At 45.9% G+C, this 24,990-nt stretch overlaps 1 protein-coding gene across 3 annotated transcripts in view; it reads right to left on the reverse strand.

The window, feature by feature from the left end:
- Nucleotides 1-24,990, reverse strand: part of GRAMD1C (GRAM domain containing 1C) — a 1,372,139-nt gene that overhangs the window by 109,917 nt on the left and 1,237,232 nt on the right. For all 3 annotated transcript variants that reach the window (XM_078656659.1, XM_078656660.1, XM_078656661.1), the window contains exon 15: nt 14,614-14,671. In XM_078656659.1, coding sequence (XP_078512785.1) covers nt 14,614-14,671 — 58 coding nt within the window. The remainder of the gene's footprint in view (nt 1-14,613; nt 14,672-24,990) is intronic.

The raw sequence follows: 24,990 nt of genomic DNA on the forward strand, positions 1-24,990 counted from the left end.
TGAAGTATGATGGTACTGAATCTGATGCTCCATATTTTTCTCAAAGTATGGTAGGACAGCCTTAACCTCAGCTGGCATCTTTATTGATTTTAGTCCCTTTCTCCAACTGTAATCCAGGTTTGGATTGGGATTGATTGCCTAGGTCATTCTTTTAAATCATTGAGAAAGCACTTTGGTTCCATTTTCACCAGTGGTAGGCTAACGTCTTGGCAACTCTTTTTAGCATAGCATGGAAGCGGGTGATATCATCCAGAATTCACTCAGGCTAGCGGGTTAACTTATCTCCCTCTTCAGGTAGAATAAGGTATTTATTTACCATCCTCTTGATCTTTGTCATCATCATAATCACCATCATTCGGATCCCCAGCAGTACCTTCCCCTTCTTCAGGTTCATCCCGACTGCTCCCCTGCCATTCTTCATTTTCATGCCGGTCCTGAGGTGTGAATGGACTAACCAGAATGGGGGCTGCAGAGGGGGAAGTGTAGAACGTTCTGGCAACAGAGCTGCTGAGGTGGCATTGTCACAAGTGGTTGGGCTAGTGACAGGAGAAGATGTTGCTGAGGAAGAACAGGCATAAGCATCTGCTGGGGAACCGTGCAGTAAGGTTGCAGTTGAGACCCCAACTTTTAGAAGGTCTTCATAATTTGCTGCAGGCTACATATATTGAGCTTTATTGTTCAATTACTTAAATTGATTGTTAAATCTAAAAGGGAATTAAAAATATTAATACAAAAATAAAAAAAACTTGTCCAAACAAGTAGTCACCCTCAAAGACCTGGAAGGAGCGATTAGAGAGGAAAGACTTAAACCAGGTGATTGCCGTTCCCGAAATTCCCTTCCTGCTAAGTCGGTGCAGTAGGATGTTATGGCTCACAGTGTCGAAGGCGGCACTTAGGTCAAGGAGGATGATGGCTGCGGAGCCTCCATTGTCTAGGATCCTCCTGGCTTCCTCCGTCACTGCGACCAGGGCGCTTTCAGTCCCATGGAGGGGGCAGAATCCAGTCTGGGTGGAGTCTAAGAGGTTGTTGGTCTCTAGGAACTCCGTTAGCATCGTATTGGCATTTACTTAACCAGAGCAGCAGGGAGATGGGTCGGTAGTTGGTGGGGTTTTATGATCTAAATTCGTTTTTTTAGGAGGGCTTTGACCATGGCTCACTTCCATGGGAGTGGGACAATGCCGGTGGATAGGAAAGCATTGAGTAGTTCCAGAATGGTAGGTAGAATGTGATTAGTGACAGAGTAGGGTGCGTGGTGGTGCAGGGTCATTAGGGGAGCCGGATTTTACCTGATGCATAATAGATTCTAGATTGGTGGGGTCTCGAGGAGGGAAATGATCAAGTGTGGCTAGGGGCTGAAGCCCAGGTTCAAGAAGATTCTCAGACGGGGTCAGGGGATGGGGAAAAGAAGTGTAGATAGTTTCGATTTTGCGGAGAAAAAAATCTGCTATATTTGTCACAGTGGGTTTGGGCATTCAAGGAGTCTTGGTGTTTTTTCTGGTAGTTGAAGTAGGGTTTTTGCTATGCAATATATTTCCTTGGGCTTTGAGTCTGCTTCTGTGATTTCTTTCTCGAAAAAGGACGACTGCGCGCATTTAATACTGGCCTTGTAGGATTTAATCGCTGCTCTGTAAGCAATTTTCCTAGAGGGAGAGTAGTCAAGGCGCCATTTCCTTTCCATCTTTTTGCAGGTGATTTAAATTCCCGTAGTTCTGAGGAGTACCAGGGGGCGGTCGTATTGCTGCATTTGGATTCGGTGGATTTGATGGGTTGCACAGAGTCGAGTGAATTGGAGATCCATTTGTTATAGTTCTCATTAGCCAGAGTGGGGTCAGAGATGCTGGGTGGTTTGGAGGTTTCAAGACCTGCCAGCCATTCAGTTTGGGGGAGTTTTGACCAGTTACGGCTTTTACGAGTTCCTGTGGGCCTGGGGGGTGGCGTGGATTTGGAGTGAGCCAAGCGAGGGGGATAAGGAAGTGGTTCGTCCATGGAAGGGGAGAGGGGATTCCTACTTGAAGATCTGAACAGTTGCTAAAGATGTGGTCAAGGAGATGGCCTTTGAAATGGGTCGGAGAGGGCTACGAGAGAGCAGCAGGCGGCCACGAGAGAGCAGCAGAGAGCTACGGTAGCAGAGAGCGGAGAGTAAACAGTGTGGCGAGGCGAGCTGCAGTGCAGTGCTGCGCTCGCGGGTCCGAAAACTGATCCGAAAACGGCGAAATAAATTGCTGGAAAGAGACGCTAATTACTGGGAGTGTAGCTGCCCGGGGTGCAGCCCAGGGGCCGGGTGACCAACAGCTACTGTTCGGTGGACTCCTGAGCTACTGAGTTACTCACCTGGATTCCAGTCCGTGTTTTGCAGCTAGCAGCTGGCGCTGGTGGTCAGTTGAGTTGTGCTGTGTGAGCGAGCGAGCGGAGAGCGGGGAGCGGGGAGCAGCTCTCTCCACCATCTGCAGTGGTTCGGCGTCTTGTGCTCTCCTGACTGTGCCGCCACCCGTGCCGCTCCCGTTCCGCCGCCTTACCGAGACCGCGTCCACGACTGTGACCGCAGCTGAGATTCCAGGAGCGGTGTTCTGTGAAGGAGAGAGGCAAATGCCTAATGCCCCTCCTCCCTGTCCCCCGCCATTACCGCCATTATCATCATCGTTGTAATAATTGACTCTGCTACTACCAACCAACCGCCCCTCCAGACCCGGTTCCAGACGGGGGTCAGTCTGCAGTTCCTGATTGAACTGCTATTGAATCGCCCAGGTGCTGGGCGAGGTAAGGCGGAGTGTGCGTTAAGGATTTTTGTCTGACTTCGAGAACATCCGAGTGGAGCAGTGGAGGAGGAGGAGTGACGCGGAGATGAGGTTAGTTGGGGCTTTAACCTGGTCTCTCGAACTCCACAGGGACCAGGGTGCAAGCTGAAGAAGCTTTGATTGGCTGCTCTCATTAACTTTAGATTGGCCTGCGTTTTGATCAAGCAAGACCAAGTCCTCAGTTTATTTTCGAGGTGGATTGCAAATGTGGGGGCGAGCAGGGGTTGAGGCTCTCACTCGATAACCCCATCCCACCTCTCCTGGTGGGTTCTGCAGTTGGCTGTTCCATCTCAAACTTACCCTTAATAAATAGGAGTGTGCAACTAGTTAAAAGGGACTTTTATCTGCACTTCGTTAATAAACCTTAACTAAACTAAGCAATAGAACTGTGGTTAAACCATGCGCTCTGACAAGGAAAGATCATTGCGTTCCCCTAAGAAATGAGCACAAACCTGAAAAAACCAAGCATCAAACCAACAAAAAAAGGCCTGTATAAAAGCACAAATAAAGGGGTCTACTCAGCCATTAATTTCTCCTATTGCTAGGATGTTCGAAAAATCAATTAAAATCCCTTTGAAATTTGAATTTATGAAAGATCCAACAACCGCACTTATGACTATGCCTATGCCTATGCAACCTGAGCAAGACCTCAAAACCTTACAGTCACCACTTATTCCTATAAATGGAATAAAAGAAGGGAATGTGATCCGGGTCTCAACTATTCAAGTTGGAAATAATTCTCCCACTAAGCTGCAAGTTAACACAGAGGGAATAGACCCTCATATAGGCCTAGGAAATGACCATCTACTATGTAATTTATTTGCGCAAGAACCAAAAAACTGCCTTGGGGAAACAGTGGAATCCGTAGATCCTCTCAATCAATTTAATGTCATACAGGGGGCTGGTCAGGACTTGGCTCCGATATCACCACAAGCTAATACGATCGTAAACCATAATAAACTTTTTACTCCCTTCAACTTATTTCTGCCACCTAAACCAGTTATTAAGAATGCTTTAATAGGAACAACATTTTCTCATACATTTGAAAACCACTTTGCAGAAGTAAACAACGGGGTGTTAGTGCAAAAATGTGATCCACAGGAATCGTTAAAGCACTCAACGAATGGTCACATACAGAGCCCGGAATGGTCTATCAATGAAATTGGAAATATGCAACAACAATCATCTGCAACTGATAAGGTATTAGCAAACGGATCCGCAACCAAAAATCACTCAAATTTACTAGACGGATCATTACTCACAAAAGAAAATTCTCCTGGCCAACAAGGTGGAGTATCTCCAAAGAATACATCACCAATCAAATATAAAGGCTCTCCTGATATTGTAACGAAGAAGCTTGCTAACATCAATTCCCTAAATAATAAAGAATTAAATTCTGAATCTAATCCAAAGCAATTAGGAAAAATGGATGCCGGATCAATTTGGGACATTCACTATCAAACCTCTGTATTAACTCCGGAAGCTTTAGCCTCTCAGTCACAAAAAATGGACATTCAAATTGATATCCTGGGCCTCATGGCAAACGCAGTTGCAGGAATTGAGAACAAAATAGCTGACCTTAACAACTTAATAATAAAAGTCCAAGGAAAAAAAGCTCCAACCTGCATTGAATGCACATGTGCTCCAATAATAACCAAATTAGAATCAATTCCAGATGTAGTTGGCTCAATACTGAAGGGCGTCAAACATGTTATTTACAAACAGATTGTAATAGATAGGAAGGGGTTGGGAAGCCAACCTAGGAGAAATTCAATATCAACAAATACACAGGAGCAACCAACCAATCTGTTCATTAAAAATAATGACAATACTAATTCGAATAACCAAGCAAAACCAATGGATGATTCATTACATACTAAGGAAAATAACAGCCCCAAAGTTTTGTCAAGTGTCCAAAATACCGGAGAAGAGGCGATAGGAGCTTTTGAACTAACTAAAAGACAAAAAAAGAAAGTGAGGAAAGCAAGAAATAGGGAAAACAAGGAAAATAGGCTATCTATCGAAATAGAATTAGCCAAAACCAACAAAAGACAAACAGCAATGTCTGATCCCTCTATTAGCAGACCTTCTTCGAATCCAAACAAAAAAAACGAACACAAAGTATCAGTAAATGAAGGAGAGTTTAGGACGCAAGAAACTAAAGAAACAACTATTAACGTAGAAGAGAAGGAATATGCTACTTACTAGTATGCATCTGTTCATGGCGTGTAGGGCTGCTGACATTCATATCTTGTGCATAGATCGCCGCCTAGTGTTGGGTCCGGATGATTGCACATTGTTGTCCTGGAAGAGTCTTCGAAGTATCACGAGATAGGTGGCTCCTCCCTCGGACTACAGTGCGCATGGGCATCCTCTCCATCCTCAGATTGTTTTTCGCCATTGTGGCAGGGATGGAGTATGATACAGTATGTGATGTCCATGCTAGAGATTAATTCTGAGTGCTACAGCTGCGACAGGCACCGGGGAGGAGGGAGGGCGATATGAATGTCAGCAGCCCTACACGCCAAGAACAGATGCATACTGGTAAGTAGCATATTCCGTTCGAGGCATGTGGGCTGCTGAATTCATATCTTGTGCATAGAATGTATAGCAGTCTCCCTTTAGCGGCGGTTGCCCATGCCAGCTGCAGGAGTCTGAAAAAGAGTCTTGAGTACAGCTGTCCTACAGCTGCTTGCTGTTTGGAGTGTACATCTACGCAGTAGTGTTTGGTAAATGTATGTATGGTAGTCCATGTGGCTGCTCTACATATGTCTTCTAGAGGAATGTTTCCTAGGAAAGCCATGGATGCCCCTAACTTGCGTGTTGAATGCGCTCTTGGGGGAACTGTTAATGTGCGTTTAGCTTTCTGATAACAAATTTGTATGCACTTAACAATCCATCTGGCTATACCTGATTTAGAAATGGGGTTGCCTTTGTGCTGTGGTGAAAAGGCAACAAACAGTTGCTTAGTTTTTCTGAAAGGTTTTGTCCTGTCTATATAGTACAGGAGGGCTCTCTTAACATCCAGGGTATGTAGAGCTCTTTCTGCCACTGAATCTGGATTTGGGAAGAACACTGGCAGTTCTGTAGCTTGATTGATGTGAAACTGGGATACTACCTTTGGCATAAATTTAGGGTTTGTTCGTAGCACAACCCTATTTGCGTGAATTTTTATGAATGGCTCCTGAATAGTTAGAGCTTGCAGCTCACTAACTCTTCTAAGGGATGTAATCGCCACTAGAAAAGCCACTTTCCACGTTAGGAATTGTATCTCACATGAGTGTAGAGGTTCAAAAGGTGGTCCCATCAGTCTGGTTAGAACTACGTTCAGGTTCCAGACAGGCGAAGGTGGGTGTCTTGGAGGAATCACTCGTTTGAGTCCCTCCATGAAAGCTTTAATAGCAGGTACTCTGAAGAGTGAAAGGTGCAGCCTGTTCTGAAGATAAGCTGCCACTGCAGCTAAATGTATACGTATGGAACTGTAAGCCAGATTGCATCTGTGCAAATGCAACAGGTAACATATGATGTTTTGAGTAGATGCATCTAGCGGATTTATGTCATTATTGTTACAATAGATGACAAATCGTTTCCACTTCGCCGCATAGCATGCTCTGGTTGTAGGTCTTCTTGCCTCTTTGATAATATTCATACAGTCAGGAGGCAAGTTCAGGTAACCAAACTCTATGACTTCAGGAGCCAGATCGCAAGGTTCAACAGTTGCGGATCTGGGTGCTGAATGTCGCCATGGCTCTGCGTTAAAAGACTGGGTGTTAATCTCAGCCTTTGATGAGGCACCACGGAAAGTTCTAGGAACGTGGTGTACCATGATTGCCTCGCCCACGTTGGAGCAACTAGGATGAGTGTCATTGAGTGTTGTCGCAGTTTGCGTGCCACTAGTGGTATGAGCGGGGCTGGGGTAAAAGCGTACGCAAACTTGCCTGACCAGTTCATCCATATCGCATTGCCCTGAGACTGCGGATGTGGAAACCTGGCGGCGAAGCTTTGGCATTTTGCATTTTCCCTTGTGGCGAACAGGTCTATCTCTGGGTGACCCCACTGCTGGAAGTACGGTTGCAGCACTGAGGGATGCATCTCCCACTCGTGCATCTGGTGGCTGTGTCTGCTGAGCAGATCCGCCATTTGGTTGTCCTTGCCTGGGAGGTGTTCCGCCATGAGGAAGATGTTTCTCTGAATGGCCCACTTCCACATGCTTTGAGCTAGGTGTGATAACTGTGGAGAGTGTGTCCCTCCCTGCTTCTGTATGTAGTACATGGCAGTCATGTTGTCCGTCCGGATAAACACGACTTTGTTGCACAAATGTACCTTGAACGCCTTCATTGCCATGAAGATTGCCATCAGTTCCAGCAGGTTGATGTGCATCTTCTTTTGCTGTGTCGTCCATAGCCCCTGCACTGTGTAATGGAGGACATGCGCTCCCCATCCCAGGAGAGATGCGTCCGTTGTCAGCACTATTTGTGGCACAGGCTCTTGGAACGGTCGACCCCTGCAAAGGTTTTGTGGGTTCCACCAATGCAGAGAGTTGTATGCGCGACCGGTCACCAACACTAGGTCTTTCAATTGTCCTTCAGCCTGGTTCCACTGCTGTGCTAAGCACTCCTGAAGCGGACGCATGTGTAGTCTCGCGTGAGGGACTATGAAGATGCAGGAGGCCATCATGCCTATCAACTGCATAAACACCCGTGCCGGGAGCGAGTGTTGGGGTTTGAATCCCTGAATCAGCGATTGAATGCTGTTGATTCTTGCTGAGTTTGGCTGTGCCTTCGCTGCCAGAGTGTTTATTGTCGCTCCCAAGTACTGTTGTACGTGTGCGGGTTGGAGATGAGACTTTGTGTAGTTTAATGAGAATCCGAGGCTGTGCAGGAGGTGAATAGTGCGGGACATGTGGTTGGCACATTGCTGGGCTGACTTTGCTTGGATAAGCCAGTCGTCCAGATAGGGGTAGACGTGAATATGGTTTCTCCGTAGGTGCGCCGCTACTGTCGCTAGGCAGTTGGTAAACACCCTTGGGGCCGTTGTCACCCCGAAAGGCATTACCTTGAACTGGTAGTGCTGATTTTGTATGGTAAACCTGAGATACTTCCTGTGTGCTGGATGTATTGGTATGTGGAAATGCGCATCCTTTAGGTCTAGTGTTGCAAGGAAGTCTCCCTGACTGAGTAATGGTAGAACCTGCTGTAAAGTGAGCATGTGAAAGTGTTCTGACAAGATGTATTGGTTTAGGGGTCTGAGGTCCAGAATTGGCCTGAGAGACCCGTCCTTTTTGGGGATTAAGAAGTACAGCGAGTACACCCCTGTACCATGTTGCTGGATAGGGACGTGCTCTATGGCCCCTTTTTGCAGCATGCTGATGACTTCCTGCTGCAATAAGTCTATGTGCTCTGCGGACATAGGACGGTGTCTTGGGGGTATGTTGGGTGGAGTGGAGGTTAGCTCAAGACAATAGCCGTACTGAATAAGTTGTCTCACCCACCTGTCTGTGGTAATGCTCTCCTAGACTGGCAGGAACTCTTGTAATCTGCCCCCGACCGGTGTTACATGGTCCGGGGGCAGTGGCAAGGTGTCACTGTTTATTATTGGTGGAGGATCTGGTGTTGTTATTCCCTCATCCTCTGCCCTTGCTGCTGTTGCCACGGTATCCACCTCTATTGTTCTTATTATAGGTGGTTTGCGTGCTCCCTTTATTGTATGGAGTCTGCTGGGATGCCTGGCCTCTTGTAGCTCCTCTGTTACCGGAGCGACGAAAGGAGCCGCCTCTGAATTGTTGTGACTGCAAGGCACCCATAGATTTGGCTGTCTCTGTGTCTTTTTTAATCTTTTCTAAGATTGTGTCCACATCAGGACCAAATAAAAAAATCAGGGTTCACAGGCTGATTTAATAATGTGGTTTGAATCTCAGGTTTGAACCCAGAGATGCGCAACCAAGCATGTCTCCTGAGCATGACACTTGTGTTGATGGCCCTGGCTGCGGTGTCTGCTGCGTCAAGCGCACATTTAATGGATGTGTTGGTTATCAGTTTCCCTTCTTGTATCAGTGTTTCTGCTCCCAGTTTGTAGGCATCAGGCAAATGTTGTAGCAGTTGCTCTAGTGTGTCATAATGCGCCCTATCGTATCTGGCTAATAGGGCCTGTGTATTTGAAATTCTCCAGATATTAGCTGCTTGAGCAGCTACCCTTTTCCCAGATGCTTCTAATATTTTAGACTCCTTGTCTGGAGGAGGAGCATCACCAGTAGTTTGTGAGTTGGCACGCTTACGAGCATTTGATACCACCAAAGAGTCCAATGGCAGCTGTCCCTTAATGTATGTAGGGTCCACAGGCGCCGGTCTGTATTTTCTTTCAATTCTGGGGTTAACAACCCTTGCTCTTGTGGTTTCTTTGAAAATGTCTCCTGCGTGTTTAAGAACACCTTTCAACATTGGCAATGTTTTAACTGATTTCTCTGAAGTGGAGAAAGTGTCAAACAAGAAGTCCTCTTCAATTGGGTCAGCATGCATTTCCACATCATGATTCAGTGCTGCCCTTTCTATTAATGCGTTAAATGCAGCTGTATCTTCTGTTGGTGAAGTTTTGACCGGATAAGAAGGAGTATCAGGAATAGTCTGTGACTCACCCGGGTCAATTGGGTCTGCCCAGGCTTGAGTCTGATTCGTGTCCGCAGGGTAATCATATTGTTCATTATAGTCATACTCCATATCCTCAGTAGTGCGTGTGGGTGAGTATGTAGAAGTGTCTTGGCCATGGTAGCTCACAGTCTCAAAAAGGACAGGTGATGTAGAAGAATCCTTTTTCTTTTTGAGTGGAATTTTATATGATTCCAGAGGATTTTCCGACCTGATCTTCCTTTGATAAAGGGTAAGTCTGCCAGATTCGGAGTCGATATACAGCTTCGACTGTTCATCATAGGAGGGCTCTTGGTATACAATGTCCTCTTCTACAGGATGACTCCTTTTTCCCATTGACAATGTCTTGGGTGTCTCGACCCCGGTTTTCGGATCGAGCGCCTTAGGGCGTGCAGTCGGGGCAGTCCGAATTTTATCGGTGGCATAGAGTCTTTAGACAGACTGACCTTTTTCGGGGCCGGCATCGATAGAGGTCCGACCGACTTTGCCCTTTCGTCAATATGCTTTTGGCCCTGCGTCGACTTCGGTGCTTGTTGCGTCGGAGGCGCGCTCTTTTGCCTCGGTTCGACGTGCTCCTTCGAGGCGCCTTTGGGTTTCGGCTCGAGGGCTTTGACGAGCTGTGGCCTGTCGACTCGTTGCTTCGCATCGAAAACCCTCCCAGACTCGAGTCCCTTGTTTGTGTCGCTGTCCGTCGACCTCGTCGGTTTGACGTGCTTGACTTTTGTGATGGACTTTAGCGCACCAATCTTTGGCTCGACGCCCTTCATTTTTTACCTCGCAGGGTCGTCAACACTTTTTTTCTTGGTCGAATCCGATGTGTTCGAACTCTTCGATCCGAAGACTGTCTTCAGCAGTTTCGGTTTTGCTTTTGACTCGATGGCTTTCGGTTTCGCTTTCAGTAGTGCGACCGATGGCTCGTGTGATATGTTCTTAGCCGGGCCAAGACGCAGGGCTATAGAACGTTCGTCAAGATCTTGGCTAAGGCCTTCCGGCGATGCCTCGACCTGAGCCCTTGGAAGCCTTTCAGTGTCTGTTCCGAGCCCAGTACCTACGGTTGTGCCTGGTTCATCGCTTGAGTCGTCATCGACGGCTCCGATGGGGGATACGTCGTCCCTAACCTCGGCGACATTTTCATTATGGACGTCTTCTTCGTCGTCTTCATAATAGTTGGAGTCATGCTCCGAGCCGGGATCCGATTGCTGTTCTGGATCCTGAGTCTCGACGACCTCATCGTCTTCTTCATCGAAGATATTCACCGGGTCAGGCGCTGGCTTCGTCATCGTTTGCCTCGCTGCACGTCGGAGCCTAAGCGTCTTCTTTGACCTGAATCGAGCACAAGCTAGACAGTTGTACTCATTGTGGTCTGGTGATAAGCACTTGTTGCACACCGGGTGTACGTCGATGTGCGGGTACTTAGAGTTACAAAGGGGGCATCGTTTGAACGGGCTCCGTTCCATCGACGATCGGGACTCTGGTGTCGAAAAGGCCACGCAGCTCTCTTCGACGTCCTGCTCGAAAACAACTGGAACAAGAACTCGGCACCGATCGAAATAACAATTCCGACGACCCCGAAGGCCTTTTGGCCTTTAGAAAAGTTTCCGAACTTGAGTAAAGAAAAGTACATCCGAACCCAATGGCGGAAAAAAACAATCTGAGGATGGAGAGGATGCCCATGCGCACTGTAGTCCGAGGGAGGAGCCACCTATCTCGTGATACTTCGAAGACTCTTCCAGGACAACAATGTGCAATCAACCGGACCCAACACTAGGCAGCGATCTATGCACAAGATATGAATTCAGCAGCCCACATGCCTCGAACCATAATGACTATTAACAGCAAAAATGTCGATCAAATAACTTTACATAGAGGGGATCCTAGGTCGACACATGCTAACAGCTCAAAGAACACAGTCGAAGCGACCGCATATTACGACATTTTCGCAAAACCATTTGCTCCTAGGGTAAAACAAAGAGGGCATGAAGACAAAATAACCACTGATCTACTCTCTAGAGTATATGAGGGTAAACCTAAGTCACTACAGGAGGAGCAAACAACAATAAATAAAATTAATTCAAATGGATGCATAATAAATGATTGTACCCTTTTTGGAATTGATCACGATCAAACCCAGAGTATGAGTAAAGATAATAGGGTCAATCCCACAAGAGTCTTAGGAACCTTAGTCCCAAAGGAGAATGACGTGCATAGCCACTTGATTCAACTTGTCAACTTGTCCAAATTCAAATTGAATGCAAAGAAAACAACCCATCCAATCTATTAAGATCCTGTCAAAAACACAATGTTTTGCCAGTAGTTAAGGAAATGGGAAATAAAGGTCTAATGATAAACCGTACCAAACAAGATGAAATGCTTAAAGATCTGAATTATATTAAAGCACAAGAAAACTTAGTTATTGTAAAAAGAGGCAAGAACCGACAGATCACCTGCATGGAAAACAGCAGAACGAGGAAAAATACTGGGGTAACAAGTATAAATAACAAAAGGACCACACAAATAGCCCTCAAACCAGTATATGAATCCAGAGGTCCCCATGATATTCTAAATCGAGGAAATATCCTCCGGCTTATGAAAACTTACCAAGCCTAAATCATATTTCAACAGAAGATATTGAAACAGTAGGTTTTGAATCAAATTCTGAAGGCCCTTTGCCAATAACTCTGATAACAGTACCCATAGGCCCAATTGCAGGGTCGGAGAGGGCACTAGCTGTTTGAGCTGAAGAGCTGAGAGGCTGGTAATCACTTCTCGGGCGTTGAGGTCTGTGGAGTCATCAAAATGAATGTTGAGGTTCCCTAGGAGAGTAAAGTTGGATGGGCTGTAAGCAAGGTTAGCTATAATGGGTGGCAGGGTGTTAGAGAATTGCCCCGGTGGTCCGGGTGGGCGGTATAAGAGCACCCCCGAGAAGGTGCTGGTGGGGGAGAAGTCTATAGTGAAGGGAAGACTTTCGCAGTCTGGAATGGAGGTGAGGGTGCTACGACATCCGTAGCAGTCTTTGTAGATGACTGCTAAGCCTCCTCCCCCTCACAATCTGCGGTAGCCGCGTAGTATTTGAAAGCCTTGGGGGAGAGCCTGGTTGAGGTCGAGTTCTGACTCAGCATGCAGCCATGTCTCTGTCAAAAATAGAACGTCGGGATTTAGATCTTCTAGCAACATGGAGATTTCTAGAGAGTGTTTGGGGAGAGACCTACAATTTAAGAGGTGCATACTATGCTGCGAAATTTTGGGTGGGGAGGTGGGGTGGAATCGAAAACCACACTGAGGGCAGATGGTGTGTTGGGCGGCAAGGTCCCAGGAAGAGTGGCATGTGGCAGGAGTTTCCCCTCTTAGCTTGTGTAGAAAGTTTGGGCTGTAACTCCTGATGCGGGAAGGTGAACGGGCAGGGGTTGTGGCCCCTGGCCCCGGCCGGGCGCAGACGGGCTTGCCTTTGGCGCGCCCGCTGCGTGTAGTGTATGGCATCCGGTTTTATTGGGCGCTGCCAGTGAAATCAGCCAATAGCGCTACCCCCCCTCCCCTCTAACCCAGAAGTGTTCTATGTTCCGCGCCTCCCTCCACATCAATCGAAAAGAATCCCGTGGTGGACCGGTGAGGTACGGGGAACCGGGTGTCAAAGGATGCAGGAGTGCGGGTAAGTGACAGATTTCTATTTAAAACAAATCTAAAAATGCGGCGATTTTTATCCTAATTGAAACATAGGCTTTTTAAAATTTTGCTTAAAAGGATACCAGGGAGAGCAGAGAGCTGTTCGGGTCCAGCGCGCGTCCGCTGCACGAGTCAATGGCATCCGGTTTTATGGGGCGCTGCCAGTGAAATCCGCCAATAGCGCTGCCCCCTCCTCCCCTCTAACCCGGAAGTGTTCAATGTTCCGCGCCTCCTCATAAACAACTCACATAAAGTGTAGCTGAGGCTAGGGCTGGCAGAATTCCAACTGGGTTGAAGAAAAGGTTGAAATCTACTGACATACAGCAAATATGTGATTTGGCTCCTAAATAGTGGGTCCAGGATATTGCGAGACACTAATATTGTGGAAAATATATTAAAGGGCAAAATATCAAAAGGTAAGTATGTGTAGGTTTTCTACACCTAACTCCACATATATGTACCATTGCTAGATAGCTCAACTCCTATATCAAGGTAGCAGAACTCCTTCCCGGGAGTCTGGCACGGAGGGGGAGTAGAGAGTTCAGCACTTTCAATTAATTGGCTGAAGTCTGGGTACTTTCAAATGAGGTGGAAGAACTACTAAACAAGCATTGCTGTTGGGCGTAGAGCCATTAATACTGTTCATTAGTATTTTAAAAGTCCCTGGGATCCCAAGGCTGATGACCGGAAATGCTTCAAGCATATAAATATATAAAAAATACAATGCTGGAGAACCCATGTGTTATTTAGGGTGACCGTTAGCATTTAAATTTTCACTCTGCATAGGTGTATGGTTGTCTTTATATGTTGCTTTTTATGATAAAATGTCGTACCAATCTATCTAAGAAGTGACGTTTATGGTATTACTGTAGATGGATGAAAGCCTTCAGCGGCAAGAGCTAATTTATAATAATAACAATATTACTCATAATAACAGTAATAATGAGAAGTATGGATATGGAACACACTCAAACTGGAGTTGTTTTTAATAAGGTAATATTATCCAACTCAATGGTTTGTCATTTTGTGACCTCATAAGGATCAAAGACTGAGTCAGCCCGATGTGGATTTTAGCCTATCACTCAGTGGTCTGTGGGCAGACCCTCCACCACCGAGTTACTTTACCAGCTATTGTTGGACTGACCTATAGAAAAAGAAAATACACGATCCATTAATTCAATGGTCGGGGTTAAAATGGTATTAAGATGGTGCTGCACACCAGGAGCCTGTAAAATATGCACTCAATGGTTGGCTTTCTTTAGTTTTGGGTTGATGATACTCATTTTACACATAAAATTCACGTTTTAATTGAAAAACATTGGGGAATAATGAGTTTCCATACAGAATAGTAGTCCTTTTTAAATAAATAATGCTGCAATCTAACCAAAGAAAATCTTCGGAAAATATATTCTTTTAAACATTTGGTTCTAGGCACTTTTCTCCAAGCAGAAATTTCTAAACTGACTGCCAGGTTGTAGCAAAACGTAAAAGATGGTTAATAAAAAAGAAATACTCACAAGAAGCTCATCACCACTACGATCATTGTATTTCCACTGCCAGTTCCTGGTCTTCTTCCTAAAAGGCAAAAATGTGGATTATTAACTGAAATGGTATAAAGTCACTTTGGCTGTCACAGAGTTCAGTTTCTCCTCAACCTACACTGCCACACTAAAATGGTTGATGCGCAAACTGATTTTGCCTGGGCCCATGTTTCCATCCTCAGGTGGCTACTATAGAGTTCACTTGCACCTAGACACGTACTCCCTTTCACCTTGAAAAAGCTGTCAAACAATTCCGCGTTTCCTGGGCCTCAACCCTGGTCATGGTTGATATGCAGTATAGTACCTCTTGGACTTGCACTAGAGATGGCTTACGATCCCATGCAGTTCAGTTTCACGTGGACCCTCTATACCCATGCTGCGACAGCAGCAACTGCTATCCTAAGATGGTTGTTTTTCAGTTCAGCGTCTCCTGGACCTGCACAGTGTCTCCTAGCCAGTCATTAGAATCCTGAAATGGCAGCTACACGGGTTTAGGGTCTCAAGAACCTACAGTAGAATCCCAAGATGATGATCTAATGTCTCCTGGGCCAGTGCAGTTCAGCTTTCCTGGACCTACACTAAAATCCTAAGATGGATGCTGTAGAGTTAAGTGTTTCTTGGACCTCTAGAGAGTCTCCTGGCCCTACACCAGAATCCTACGACAGCTGCTAAACAGTTTCTTCTTCCATCCTGATGGCATCCAAACCTTGCTTCAGTGCTTCTCATGGTAGATCTGGCTCTGATCAGTACTTTCTGAAGAAGAGTTGCAGAGATATTCGGTGTATGGGCTTCAGGACACATTCTTTCTGGAATTTGTCATGGTGGATCTCTGATCTCAGACAGCTACTGGTGCTGGTGCTGGTGCTGGTGCTGGTTCGTAAGGTAAGAAACTTGGGTGTCATCCTTGATACTAAACTGGGCGTCTCAGAACAAATAAATCAACCCAGCTCTTAGGGCTTTTTTGTGCTAAGGGTCCTTAGGAAAATCTTTCCATTCATCCCCCATGACCTACAAAAGACAGTGAAGGTGGCAGTTGTTAGCTCTAAAATTGACTATTGTAATGCCCTTTATTTGGGCGCCCAGAAGCAACAGGTGAAAAAACCTCAATCCTTACAGAATGCAGCAGCCAGAATGCTTCTAAAAATTCCTACGTTTGCATCCATTTCTCAATCATTGCAAGGCCTGCACTGGTTACCGGTCAGGAAGAGGATCATTTTCAAGGCACTTTGCCTGGTCCGTAAACCGCTTCACCATATCGATCATGTATACTTTCAGAATTTGTTCACCTGGTACATTCCCAGTGGCATTTAAGATCCAGCTCAGCTAGAATGGCAATCATCCCCAGAATAAATAAGGCAAGATGGGGTGGAATGACGTTTTCCTTGTGGGAGGGGAAACTCTGGAATTCACTGGCACTAATTCTAAGCTGCCAACCCACCTTGTTGCAATTCAGGAAGCTATTGAATACCTGGCTCTTAACGGAATCTTTCAGTGAAGTTTAGTGCCCCATTCCCGCTTTTCATCTGATGTCTAACCGCTAGCGCTAAGACACCCTCGGGTAATTGCGTGCTATATAAAACTAATTTACATTACATTCCTGCACACAGACATTTTGCAGCCTGCACTACAGCGCCGAATTAGACAGCACTGCAGTTGTAGGTGGTGAAATGCCGGTCAACCGGTTGGGAAGGGGAGCAGGGGTATTGGGGCGTGGGGTGTATTGGGGGATTCCCCTATTTTTTAAAAAAAATAGCATCAATCACCATGGGGCAAACACTGGCATTGAGAGAGTCGGTGTTTGCAATGCAGTGAAATAGCCACAAATCGAGATCTTGATCTATATACAACTGTACCAACAATTAGAAACAAAATGGTGCAAAAGCAAGTATGCCCTCCTTTTTTGGGGGCTGGCATCTGGATATGAGATTTCTACCTGCCTTTTTGCAAGACTGCAATAGCAGAGCAAACTCATTCATAACAAATTCCAGACTAGATTCTGAAAAGCTGGGACAGTGGGTCCTTCCTCTAACTGAAACATTTTAATGTTAACCTCATGGCGGCTGTGAGTGGTAAAGCTATATGTCCATTTCAGTAATACACCATACTTACCACAAGTAACCACTGCTTGACCATTCTGGGGCAAAGAAACAGGCTGATCTAAAGATAGGCACTATGTAGACTCTACCATGTGCTAATAAAAGGTGGAGGTAATAGCAGAAAGCCAATTATCATTGGACAGAACTTCAAGGGACATCTCCTCATTAAAGTAAGCTGTTTGCAGTACAAAAGGATAGCATCAGACAACCCCCACTCTCTGCTGCATTTCTGGTACCAATAAACGAACCATCTCCGATTGGTCTCTGCATACAAATGTAAAGACAGAGCTGTGAGTCTCTGTACAGCTTTAAAAATATGTCTGGCAATTTGTTACGTCCCATTTCAACATATGTTTTCAAAATTGTGCAAGGAATGCCAGCCACAGTAACAGCCTGATAAATTTGCATTGCGTGAAAATATGCACTCATGTACTGTGGGCTGTTCTTAGGGAGTTGTCTTAAACCTGTAGATCTAGATGCACAATGCTCTATTACTTACCGGTAATCTTCATCACTCCGGGTCCCTTATGTCCTCGTACCATTCATTTACGAAGTGCAGATAACCATCTCCCGGCAGAAAAAAAGACAAGAGGAATGCTTGGACCCTAGTACTGCCCCTCCCACCTGGAGTACATAAGCAGTACTTACCCAGCATCCCGCCTGACAACCAAGCCCACACAGGAAGGCTGGCCGTCCGGGAGGGAGGGACGTATGATTAGGACGAGGACAACGGGACCCGGAGTAATGAAGATTACCGGTAAGTAATAGAGCATTACCCCCCAGGCCCCTTATGTCCTCGTTCCATTCATCGACAAAGTGGAGAATACCAAAGCAGCAAACCGGCCTTCCGAACCCACCAGCACACCCAGGAAACCACACCAAATGCAGCAACCCAAGGGAGCACATAAAGCGGGAACCACAGGAAGCAACCGGCCAGCACCCTGAACAGGACCTCAGGGACACAAACAAGGACCGTAAACAACCCAGAAAACAAAAATAGAAGGCCAGAACCACCCAAGGAGGCCGCCCACCAGACAAAACGGAGACAGAGTAACCAGGCCATAAAAACCAAAAGAACAAGCCCAAGGAAACCCACCAGACACGGACGACCAGCAAAGAACCACCAGGAATTGCTGTGAGAGGGGAGGCCCAGATTTGCACTTAATAAATTGGTCCTGAACTGGTACCACAGAGGTATCGGCCTACCTGATATTTGGAAATATTATTGGGCGTCCCACCTGCCTGCCATTAATCACTGCACTTATCGCCAGCCCGACGACCCAGCTACTATAATAGAGCTTTGTATTCCAACCCCCGGAGACTCTCCCTCACCGGCCCCACCAAACACTCTGTTCTGATTTGGCACACCGTCAATAAAAGCTTATGTTAGGGTCGGAAGCTCACACTGGCGATGCCGCTTTGGGACTCTGAGCAGCTAGGTAATCTTAAGTCCACGAAAGGCTTTGATAAATGGGATCTGATCAGTATATCCCGTCTGGGAGATCTTTAGGTGAAGGGTGATATGGTTATTTTTGCCACGCTCCAGCAACAATTCGAGCTCTCTAGTACAGAATTCTTACTCTACCTGCAAATTTGCCATGCTATCACCGTGACAAAGGCACAATCCCCACTGAATCCTCACCATTAGATGACCGTTTACTAGACAGCTACCTTCCACAAAGAGTTATCTCCCTTACATATAAGAATATGATTAACAACACCCCAAACCCACTTGATCGATTACGTGAGTGTTGGGGGAAAGACGGACTTGAGTTTAATGATAAAGAGTAGCGGGAGGCGGTCGCCTCCCCCCGAGAGGTTGCAGTCTCTGCATATTTGCGGTTGGTCCAGCGCAAGATATTACATAGAACATACATCACTGGGCCCCAATAAGTTCACATGGGAGGAGGGAGATTGCATTCACAGCTGTGGACACGTGGGCACATTCCTCCACATACTATGGTAATGTGCTCAGATACAAAAGTACTGGTGGGAGGTACACGAGGTGATGGAAGAAGTGCTACATAAAACCATCCGACCAGAGGCTAAAAGATGTCTCTTAAATATGTGGGGTCACACAGATTTAAGTATGGAGAGGCTTTGGGCTACGCTGAGGGCAATGGTGGCCAAACGAGAAATAGACCAGCTGTGGGGGGCGGCTGCTCCTCCAACTCTGGCTTCCTGGAAGAGGAGACTGGACTGGTGCATGTTCAGGGAAAAGACTGTATATGTAGCAGGAGGATGCCCAGGAAGTGGTCCGCAGTGTGGTCTAAGTAGAATGACTATCGGGGAGGGATTTGTGTAGCTCCTGTACACTCCTCAGAGGAGGAACCATGGTCTCCTTGATACTGGTGTTAATAGTAGTACTAGAAGTTGTAGTACTGTTGTTACAAAAGTCATTTTTTGCAGTATGTGCTACGGAAACTGAAAACAAGTTGTTTTCTTATCATTATTAGCACTGTTGCTTTCATTATTCTGTTGTCCATGCTAATTTGTTACAATACAACAATGATTCTAAAACCAACGCCACTGGAATTATCCAAATCTGCAGAGTCAGCGTTTTTTTTGGGCATATTATGAATTTAGCACACTTGCCACATAATGCACCAACTATTTGCGTGTAAATTTCCCCAGCCATACCGCTTTTTCAAAAAATTAGAATGTGTTGCGAAAATAAAAGCTTTTGGTGCTTGTTCCTCCCGCCGTAATCCCACAAACTTATACCTGAATCTGCCTAAATTGAAACCCGCCCTCTGTAGATCCTTGGGCGCAAGGTAATACTGATATCATTTTTATATAGCGCTAATAAGCCACTTCTGCAATTTCTAAGTTCTCTAATTATCAGGCGGTACTATTAACCGACGCAATAACAACGCCCTGCACTGAGTGGGTGCAGGGCGAATGCCGGACACTGAGTGACTTTTTAATTAATGGGCACCTTTAAATCATTCAAATAATGCAAAACTGAATATCATCTAACCAACCCCTCTCACCTCCAATGCCTTCAACTATGCCACTGGGCCCCCCAAACGTCAAATGCTTAAGTCACTATGCGAACCCTTACACCCTTTGAGAAAATGATATGCTCATTCCTCTGGGAACACCAATAACAGCTAAACAGTTGGGGGGTGGGGTGGATTATGGAGAGACTCCCCTAAACCACACAGAAGCATGCCTCATAGAGAAAATGCATACAAGGAAATGTTTCAATGGTACTCAACTCAGCTCCGGCTTAACAAAATGTTCCCCAATGCTTCCACCATGTGTTAGCGATGTGACCAACCTAAGGGAGACTTCCTGCACATCTGATGGTCCCTGTATAACTATCCAAACATTCTTGAAAGAAATCTTAGGTCACAAAAAGAACATGCTAGGCTGATCCGGACATCATTTTCTTGGGCCTACATCCCACTCATTCAGAGGGTATGACGGGTTCTGAATGGAAATCTCTTACCTACATGACAGAAGCAGCAAAATTATGATCACCCTCTTTTGGCGCACAAAAAGAGGCCCCAGCAATAGCACTGTAGTACAGTAGACTCTGGTATGTCCAAACGATGGAACAAATCTCCCACTTACTGGCATATAATTGAAATTAATCCACTGCAAATTAGCGCCCTCTAATTGACTATGTACAGACTAGAATACCTGTGCTTCTCACCTCCTCACTTAAGTGCACTGCAGCTTTTTTGATTTATGGCAGGAGACCACATTGTGCGAACCCTCCTTTTTTGATGGCCCAACTACTACAGGAGAGAGGTTGACCTTGCAGGTTGGTTGACTGTTCTTCTGCCCCAGCACACCAAGGGGTCCTTTCTTACTTTTGCTTTCCTCCTCTCTCCCACCCAGTTTGTCTGTGTGGCAGGGGGATGGAGACTTTCCCCCTTGGTTTTCTATGGGTAATTAGACTTATATCTATTTTTTCTTTTCTCTTTTGGTTTGTTGGGGGAAGGTCTCCGCACTATACAAGGGAAGTTATAGAGATAACATATATTTGATGTCACGATTCATACAAGTATCAGTTTATGTGGGTGCAATATTGTGCTTTAGTGTGCAACCCAATGTAGACCTTTATTAACAAATAATGCATTTTATAACATTATACTACCTTTGAAAACTTAATAAACCGATTTGAGCAAAAACACAACTCCACTGGTGCAAGCATGAAACTTAACGAGGAACCAGGTTAGCCTGCCAGCAAAGTTTCAGTATTGCAGACTCGAGGTTGCTTGTACCTACCAACTCTTGTCCATAGAGCATATCACTGGTGTTGAGGGGGTGCATGCAAAGAAGGTAAGCGAGGAAAACACATCCGAGCAACTTCATTGGTAAAACAAATCTCTATGGTGGGGGCTTGCCTGCTCACATCACAGGGAGCACTCATTCCCCCACTGAGGCTTCACACACATCTGGAAATTGGAGGACAGAGTGCATATTGCTGGCAGACATGGGTAAAATTGCAATTACTGAAAAGGCTCAGAAGAGAAGTCAAAACTGCTTAATCTCACCCTTACTTCAAAACAGTGAGGCCCAAGCAATATAGACAAGAACGTTAGAAAACATGTTGGCCTTTTGGAGTGTGAAGTTCCAAGGTTTACAAATGTATGAATCGGAGGCTGGGAGAAGGTTGGGTAGGTGAGGGGTAGGATTTAGAAAATAAATCACAGGCATGAGTTCCCCGTTACACAGAGTCTGCAAGTTGTTATCCATTGACCTGCTGGGTATCAGTGGCACAGCATTGTGGTGCTGAATGCGTATGCATGCCAGAGCATTCCGTACGGACTGGCTGATACCTGTTGCACTGTGTAGCGATGCAGAGTGTGTGTATGTGAGGGGGAGTGATAGTCTGCAAACCACCTGTGATTCACGGCACTGGCTGTGCCCCATTTATACGTGGAATTCATGCCAAAAGCACAATACATTTGTCATTGAATTTACCTGCCTGGCTCTGGCCTGCGGTGCAGCTAAAGAGTGTTCTACTTTCATGTATGTATATATATCTATCTTTGTCACCTGGGGTGTACCCTATAACTGTGTGGGATTGTTTTATCAGGCATGCTAGGGTGGGCCTGGGGTGGTCAGCGTGTCACACCACATAAGGGTGTTCTCTCTGTAGGGTGGGTGTGGGAGAATTAGATTAGGAATTGTCCCCAGCGATCGTACTATATCATCACCATATGAGTGGGCCTATTTCCAAATGCGTTTTATACCCAAAGTACATGAAATGTATTTTTCGAGACAGACTGCTGGGCTTTGCTTTACACAGTGCTTCTGAGTTAAGCCTGACTGCTCAGTGCCAAGCTACCCAAAGGTGAGCACAGGTTATACAGTTAGTGTAATCGCACACCCTTGATGGGAGCGGTAGGTTCTGCCTGGCTGGGCAGGCAATCAGCCAATCAGAAAGTGCTGGTTCCAACAACAACCATATACTGGACCCTGTACAGTGTAGGTTTTGACCAGCACACAGTACGTAAACATCACTGAAGCCAGTCCTTCAGGACCTTAGAATGTCTGTAGACATTGGGGATTCAGCGCAATTAGTGTGCTGCATTTGATAGTCTCACATACCATCCTTTTATTAAGGCTTTCGGAGGCTGGTATCGGTGGGTCAGTATGCCAGTGGTGTGAATCTTATCTGAAGTGCAGATGTCAGGAAGTTTGTCTGCCTCCTTTTTTCCAGAATTCAAGGCACTGATCCATAGAATGCCTCAGGGGTCAGCAATGAATCCCACTCTTTTTAACATCTACATTCGTCGATAGGCAAATTAATTTGGTCTAAACTGTATGAATTATGCGGACGATACACAGCTAATTATAGAAATGGACAAGTATGGCTCAGCTCTCCTTGAAGCTTTCCACCGGTTCATATCAACTGTCCCTACCTGGTTGAAGAATAACACCAAGACTACTGTAATTCATTCTCTTCCTGGGAGCCTCTGTTGAAAAGACCACAACACATTCAAAATGCTGCAGCTAAACTGGCCCTTTGCGTAGCTCTATGTGCATCAGCCTCTGTCTCACTGGATACACTTCATTGGCCTCTAGCGGCTATGAGGATTATTTTTAAATCTCTTTCGTTAATTTTACCCTGTTTTCGATCACTCTGGGTCTCTCAACCTTAGAGAAATGTTCACTCCATTCGTTCCAAGCCATGCCCTTTGCTCCGATGCACCCCCACTGGTAATACCAAGGTTTAATCGAGTTTGCAAAGGAGGTTGGTCCTCGTCAGTATCAATTGTGGAATACACTCCTGGTAACATTGAGCTTTCGGAGGCCTTGAAGACATGGATAAATGACAATAGAGATCACTCTGCTCCAAGGAGCTGGAGGTATGTCTGCGTGAGCTTTTCCCTTCTCCTACTTCAGAGGTAGGAATGAAGCTGTAAACCTTGATGTGTGAAGAGTTCTTGTCATCAATATAGAGAGAGATTCTTTTTTTAAGGTTTCAGAGTCAATGTTTCTCAATTTCGTTCTAGCCAAGACTTGTTTCTATCAGTAGCAGCCCTGTCAAGTGCCATGCATCGCAGGTTAGGCGAACGCCCTTTTAAGCCTATTCCCACATTAGTTAATTGTTTAAGGCGCTGTAACTCTTGTGTGGCTGCAGTGTTACAGTCCAACGCAGTAGCTCTGCTGTGTGTGCTGAAGGCAGAGTGAGCCAGGCCCAGGGTCCAAGAGAGGTCCGCTTCCCAATAATGTCTCACACCCATGAGGATGTAAGCAGCCAACAGCCATTTTTTACGAACCTTTCTAAAAAGAAGGGAGAATAATATGAAATGGGACTCGGTTTCTTCTACAATTGGGCAATTTGGACAGGAATTGGTCTTGGGAGATATGTTGGCCCATTTAACGGTGCATGATCTCAGGGGAACAACCCCACACCTATATTGAACATACAAGCATTTTAATTGATTTGGGTGCATCCTGTTCATATATGGTTCGAACCCAGGTGTGAACTTGAGGTTCAAGAACTTGCCTGTAAGGGTGTTGGTTTGATGCATTACCCACATTTGGGCTAAAACTGCCTCCCAATAAGACTATTTTACTCTTGAGGCATCACCTTTTACTATTGAGTCAGGGGCTGACCATAACTCACTCATGCCTATTCTATGTGTTGTTTCTTGAATATGTTTCAGCCACAGTGTACTCAAATTCCTATCCAAAGCCAAAAGATCTTTCACACACTCCCTATAGGGTATCAATTCATGTGGTTGATCATAATAATCACATAATATAACAGGGGTTTAAAGGCAGCTGTTCAGTGAATAGGGTTAAGAGTCAAATCTAGACACACTGGGGTGGGAGGGGAACTTAGGGGAAGAATAAAGAGCGATTTAATGAACATATTTTCTACTTTTGTTAACCTTTCTTCGTTGGCATAACCCCAGATCTCGGCTCCATAAAGTGCTGAAGCTAGAGCTGAGGGTTTATATATGGTTAGGACCGGGGAAACGGGTCCTCCAGATGATGCCCTGTAACGCCTCACTATAGCAGAGGCTTTCTGAAGGAGAATGGATTTTCTTTTTTCCATATGGGAGCCCCATCCATGGGTCTTGCTTAGCCTCAGCCCAATATAGTCAAAATGATGCACTACCTCTAGGGGACGGCCTTCTGCAGTCACTATACCTCAGCACCTTTTGTGGGGATTAATTATCAAATTTAGTTCTAGCCCTCTTTCCCCATAAAAAGTAACAAAGGCGTTCAGTTCGGTTTGGAGTCCCATAGGGGTTCGAGAGATTAGCAGGGTATCATCTGCAAACATTATCCTACTACTCTAGGGGCATCATGTTTGCAAACCTTCAAGCTCCTCACTGCACCATTGAAGCAGGGCCGGCCTTAGGCATGTGCAAGTTGTGCACCTGCACAGGGCCGCCAAACCCCAGGGGCCGCCACGCCAATATATATTCTTAATATAATAATCCTCTGAGGATGGATATATATATTTGCGTGGCGGCCCCAGTGGCAGGGATTTGGCGGCCTCCGGCTCTGTTCCACTTCCAAACACCCTGACCCCCTTCCTGAGCTCTGGGGGTCTCTGCCCCGCCCGACCCCCTCTCGCGGGGCCCCCTACCTACGCTACCTGCCCAGGGCCGCCATGAGCCTAGAGCCGCCCTTGATTGAAGAATAGGCTAAATAGTGTTGGGGCCAGAACGCACCCCTGTCTGACCCCTTTCAAGATCTGTATTTTGTTTTGTCATGTCCCCTGTGATGTTCCATCACACCCTTGCATGTGTCTTTTCATGAAGGAGCCTAAGTATTC

Source organism: Lissotriton helveticus, chromosome 8, assembly GCF_964261635.1.
Source record: "Lissotriton helveticus chromosome 8, aLisHel1.1, whole genome shotgun sequence".
NCBI lineage: Eukaryota > Metazoa > Chordata > Amphibia > Caudata > Salamandridae > Lissotriton > Lissotriton helveticus.